At 34.4% G+C, this 5,979-nt stretch overlaps 1 protein-coding gene across 1 annotated transcript; it reads right to left on the bottom strand.

The window, feature by feature from the left end:
• On the bottom strand, positions 1–2,554 carry LOC112029427 (cell number regulator 6). The gene is made up of 3 exons (XM_024062126.2): positions 2,386–2,554; positions 1,588–1,853; positions 1–410 (listed from the first exon to the last, which is right to left on the bottom strand). Exons 1-3 carry the CDS (start codon positions 2,537–2,539, stop codon positions 186–188), a joined length of 645 nt encoding a protein of 214 aa, XP_023917894.1. The 5' UTR covers positions 2,540–2,554; the 3' UTR covers positions 1–185.
• Between the last annotated feature and the right edge of the window lie 3,425 nt (positions 2,555–5,979).

The raw sequence follows: 5,979 nt of genomic DNA, 5'->3' as shown, positions 1-5,979 counted from the left end.
TAAGAACAAGAACATGGTATATATTTCATCAAACCAAATGGTTCAAAAATCCTTTAATATCTGTATATGTGATCCACTCTTCTAAAAAAAATTAGAACCTTGCAAACAAAATCCCTGTTAAGATAGTACATATTTATTTACTCTGTATCAACACATGCATTTACTCGGTATAAACACATGTGGGTCTACAAAGCCTGCATTTCCAAAGTGGTGTGCTCATTGTTTGCAGAGGATTGCGCAGAGTCATGATTATCATCATTAGGGTTCATCTCTTGAACAGGGGGAGGGTTGACAATGGTCATTGGCATGACAACATTATCTGAGAGGCGCCCCTTCATCTCCCTGTGCTCCTGACACAAGGCACACCAGTGCATGCAACAATGCACCAAGCATGGGTCACATGGCGAGTTCTGCATTCAGCAAGAACATGAGTTAGCAAAATAAAAGCCCGAAAATCATCTGCCACTCCTTCCTTTTCAAGATCAACAAATTCTAAGCCTCAAGACAACATGGCTATCAACAAAGCGTGTTTAAAAGATGCGGAGGCTCAAACTCAGCACCCAGATAAAAGGAGTGTTTACATGACTCATTTTCCCTAATGATGCTTCATGCAGTAGGGGCAAGAAGCATTTATTCTCTGGCGCTTTAAGTGCGCCTATTAACAACACCAAGAAAAAGTTTAAAAAAAAAAAATGGATAGAAATAAAAAGTCACTAAAGCAGAATTTCTCATAGATGTCTTAAATATAGCACCTTTTTGTATCATCTAGTTAATATATAATAATAATAATAATAGTAATAATAAAGTAAAAAACCACTCCCTTTTCAAATCCTTTATCCCCCAATCAAAATCTCTTGATGGTATTCAGTTGGCATTCTGTGCAACAATGATCCAAAAGTTCAGTTGATAGAACTTTTGAAGCCACGAACACCAGGACATAAAAGAAAAAAGTAACGAAAGAAAGGATTTCATCTGACTTGACAGAGAAGAAAAGGAATCAGGCAGAGGAAAAGGATAATGTTGATGATGATGATAACAATGTGACAATATTTATCTCTCTCTCTCTCTCTCTGTTAGGGCAGAAACATTATAAGCCTTTAGAAGATTTTAGTATTACAATAATTTCCAGGAGATTAGTGTTTTGTCTCTATTGCTTCATGTCTAACACCTAAAGAAACCAACATGGAAAGAGATTTCTCAGGTTCATGCTAGATGAACAAAACTTTCATTGGAATTTCAAACAGACTGCATCACCTTAAATTTCTTAGTCAAAAGATTACGCCTGGTTGAGAAATCAGACTTTTAATTGTTATGCAAAGGTGCACGTCTGAGCCACAAGACAACAGTTGTTTACTACAACATTCTTTATGTCAGTGGGCAATGAGGCAACCACAACTGCACTAGCAATATTCATTCATGACAGCATGCTCCTTGAAAGATGGGAAGCCAGCCTATAGCATGTATCAAGAGGGAAACTGATGCATGGGGGCATGATGTTTGAGCCTTTTAGGCGAGACGTGCAATCTGCATTGTCTGCCATAATAAATACAGATTACCTAGTTGTGTACATAGAAACCTTAAAATTACCTTCAAATGATATTTCTTTTGTAAGGATTGCCGAGCAAGACCAGTGTATATACCACACATCCACCACGCAAATAATAGACCCTCACAAATGAGAAATGCAGTCCTTGGGTCAGAACCATGGAAGATTGCAGTTGCTGCTGCCAGAGCCATACCACCTTCAACACATACAGCATGACACATGCATGGCGTGGTCCAAGGGGTATCTTCTCTCAAGCTTTCCACATTTCGCCCAAACAAAACACATGGACAAAACAGACCTGTCCAGCCTGTAAAAGGCAGGAGACAAGGAATTCTTACAAAACTGAAACATGTATTAGTAAAAGATACTGCAATAGAATGAAGTATGGGTACCAGACAAGCCCATTTTAAGGATATGATAAAAAAAAATTAACAGAAGCTTTTGGCAAAAATCATTTTTCTTCAAGAAAAGCCAAAATCAAGAAGATTATTGGAGCACAGAAACACTGCCTCAAGCAAACTAACTGACATCATTAGTCAAATGGTACTTTATTCACTCTTGGAAAAACTAATGGTAAGGCCAGATGATATTAATAGAACAGGTCTGATAAGAAACTAAATAATTGCAAGAAATTGGCATCCACAAATGTTTTCATTTGTACCACATAAATTTAATAAAATCATGAAAAGGAGAACCTTTTGAAAATAGGGAAATTTATCCATCAGAACTAGTCCAGACTCAAGAGTGACAAGCAAGAAACAAAATCCATATTGAAGTTAATATCAATACCATTCCACATTAAAGAACAAAATTGAGAATGGGTTTATATACAAACTTACAACTTTCCCTGTCTTCTGCACAGCCAAAAATCCCTGTTGTCCAAGGTTCATCTCCAGGTGGCTGAAAGCTTTCAGGTAGCGGCTGCCCACATTCATAGCACTTGCGAACGGCCAACTGCCCAATAACCAGAGGATTAATAAATAGATGATACATATGCGTGTGTATCCATCCTCATGAAACATAAAAGATGGAGGGCACAGAGAGTAAAAGTTTAATTCTCCTTAAGGAGTAATAACAAATGCTCATCTGACCTCACTAAGCAGGAAGAGGGAACCAGTATAACATAGAGCACAGTCAAAGCTCAAGGATGTATGGTAAAAACCAATATAGATTTGTCAGATCACATGGACCAACAACCAATCAAAATTCAGGCCCAATTCAGCCCCTGGTCTTGCTAAAATTTATTTGTTTCAAACTGTTTGAACTGCCACTCAACTGGAAAACTGTTGTACTGTAGTGGTTACTGGTTAAGCATGAACTAGATAATTTCTTTGGTCAAGTAAAGTTGGAGAGAAAGTTTGGACTCTTTCCTTTGAATTCCCTTTTTTCTTTTTCCTTTTCTTTTTTTTATAAGAACATCTGAAGTCAATAATTCATATGCAGACCATTAATCCATGCACTAGCTGGCATTCACAGTCTGTAGTTATCCAAGCCATATCACTAAATACTCAGCAAATTAACAATACATTCATGTACAACAGATCACGTTCAAGTACATGCCCATAATCATATATTGATTTCCCCCTTCAAATTAGATATCTTCTTATTGGGATTGGGTTAGGAAACAATAGGAAAGCCTTAGAAGGATGAAGTCTTTCATGAAATGACATGTGAGCAGCATAGGTGCCAGGACTGACTCCAAAACTAAATAGGGTGTGAGCTGTGTACTTGTGTAAGGGGAAAGAAAAGAGAGTGTGACAACAATACTTTATCATTTCCTCTTGAGCCCACCTACGAGCTTATTCTCTTGTTTCCCTCACTTTATTTTCCGTTGTAAAAACAGAACTAAACACAGTGTTTAACAGTATTCCTCGCGTTATACAAAATCACAAGTCCAGGCCACACTTATTCATTTTAAAGGTAATTGTTAAATGACTAAGAATGCACGAAGGTTCTAGTATGATTTATGAAATCTATGTTGGATTACACCTTTACCAATTTGAGTTACTTCTTCTCTCATTGTCGAAGTTAATTTATTTGGAGTTAGTTATCGATGCATGGCTGGTTGGCAGAAATTGGCCCTCATAACTCGAAGAAAATTGTATATTGAAGAGGGCTATATATGTACCTTTAATTTGTTTCTGATTAAGGCATAATTGTGCATGGTGGCAAAATCAGTGTGTACAACAATTGCGCCAACAATCTTGTAGTTCAATGCATTATAGGTTTTCCTAGAAGGAGAACCGGAAATCCCTCTTTTTACTTATTGTAAGTGAAAAAAAAAAAAAAAAAAAAAAAGTTGCACCAGTGTATATGACATAGTCTAACTATTCCATCTTTAAATATTCTGTGTAGGAAACTAAGAATGGTTTGTTGTTACTTGTTTGGAAGTAAAGAATATTCATTCTGTCCACCACCACCCCCCCCCCCCCCCCCCCCTTTTTTCCCCACAAAACCCAAAAATAAAATATTCATTTTCTCCCAGTTCTCTTCAGTTAGGAATACAAATTGGTGCTTCCCAATACACATGGAGCCTAGCTTTTCAATTATGGTTCGTTGTAAATCTAATTTTTATTGATTGATAACAATTCTCAACTAATAAGTTTATTTATATCTTCTTCTTTCTTTCTTTTTTGGTTTTATTAGATGTGTATATCTAGAGTTTGCAATTACATAATATTAGGCCCATTCTAGAGTGAGCTAAGTTAGTTCGGCAGATTAATTTTTTTTTTAGATTTAACTGTTACTATGGTCCCTATCCTCTTTTTTTAAGTTATAATTATACTTCTATAAAAAAAGTTTTAACTTCTTTTAGTTGGACCATTGAGAATAATTTTAAAATATAAATTGTTTCTTAAGTAAATTCATAAAGTTTTGTCAAAAGCCTTCTAACTCAACTGGCACATCCAGATCTTTTTAATAGAGATGTTCAAGGATCAAATTTCGTTTTATCCAACTGCGATTTATAAAAAATAAAAACAAATTCTTAGAGTTTTATTTAAGGCTTCTTTTAAGGGTCAATGATTATATATCTTTGATTTTTCATTGTATTTCCCACATTGTATGTTCAAAGCTTTCAACTAGATACTAATCACTGTTCACGATGAGTGGGCCATAGTGGGTAAATTGCTGGCCCAGGAGTTTTTTCAAAGTGCAGGTATCCAAACTCGAACTGGGGAGCATACCCAGCCAAACTAGGACAAGCATTTTGAGACCAAGTGCCCAACCACTTGGCTAACCCACCTGAGTTGTACCTAGTTAGTTTTTCACATCATGTAAATCCACCAAGTATAGGGTCCATATTTTGTGAGAGAGCTAAACTCCCAAACAAGAGGAGGGGATGAAGGACATGGGGGCATTTGGCATGTCACAATCACAAGCCCAATTTAACAGGAAGGTTTGCATACCTCAAAGGCTCAAACATTAAGGCCTTTTTTTAATTTAAAAAAAAAAAACATTAAAGGCTTTTTTGAAAAGAAAAGAACCACTACCACTTGCTTGGCACTCATAAGTACATAACTTTTTTTTTTTTCATATGCAAATATAGAAAGCTTATCTGACAACAAAATCTCCCAAAATTGTACAGAAGATAATGTTACCAAATAAGGAAAATTTAGGTACATCTACATTTTTTTTTTGTAAGAATTTTTTTGGGATAAATTTAGGTACAAAATTGGTCGTAGTATTAGACTACAACCTTACTTAATAAAATAAATATTATTACATATTTTGAAAATCTAATAGTTGAATGTTCTTTACACTTTTTATACACATATTAAATTCTGTGTCAATCGAATATTATTTATTATATGATCTATTACCTTATATTTTATACAAAATTTTAAATTACAAAATTTGCAATTTAAATAATTTATTAATGACATAACTATTGATTTTTAATTTTCTAGAAATTTGTAATATGGAGGATATAAAAGAGATTATCTAATGGTATTGTCAATCATAATAAAGATATTAGAAGGGTATCTTAAAATTTTACTAACTTTATTATTTAATCTCACAATTGGAATATTTCCCTTGAACTCTGACACTTTGTCATGAAAGATTCAATTAAGTTATAAAGCTCTGGTATTTGCTTAGATATTCTACTAAATTCTTCAATTAATTAAGTCATGCCTGTAGATGAATTTAATCATGCATGGATGGTTGCTTGGGTAACTTGGATTGGGTATCATGCATTGATGATTGAATTCAATTATAAGTTACAAATTTTTCTCCTACTAAGAATCACCTGAATAAGTTATAAAATATATGCATATTTCTTAATGGTGTCTTTAAACATTAGTTAAGACATTTATTGATACCACCATAGAATATAAATATATGTTCTTTTTTTTTTCCCGTTTTTATAATTAAAAAATTTCCCTAAATATCTGAAAACAAATCAAAAAAATGGATTCACAGGAATATACATC

Source organism: Quercus suber, unplaced genomic scaffold (genome assembly GCF_002906115.3).
Source record: "Quercus suber isolate HL8 unplaced genomic scaffold, Cork oak 2.0 scaffold_442, whole genome shotgun sequence".
In the NCBI taxonomy this organism is placed as follows: domain Eukaryota; kingdom Viridiplantae; phylum Streptophyta; class Magnoliopsida; order Fagales; family Fagaceae; genus Quercus; species Quercus suber.
Note: the sequence above shows the minus strand (reverse complement) of the source record. Positions and strands in the feature narration are given on the sequence as shown.

Coding starts and splice junctions, on each gene's coding strand:
- LOC112029427 (XM_024062126.2), bottom strand. CDS start 2,539: ATGTATCATCTATTTATTAATCCTCTGGTTATTGGGCAGTTGGCCGTT. Junction 1,854..2,385: donor TGCAGAAGACAGGGAAAGTT/GTAAGTTTGTAT, acceptor TGCCTTTTACAG/GCTGGACAGGTCTGTTTTGT. Junction 411..1,587: donor AAAAGAAATATCATTTGAAG/GTAATTTTAAGG, acceptor TGCTGAATGCAG/AACTCGCCATGTGACCCATG.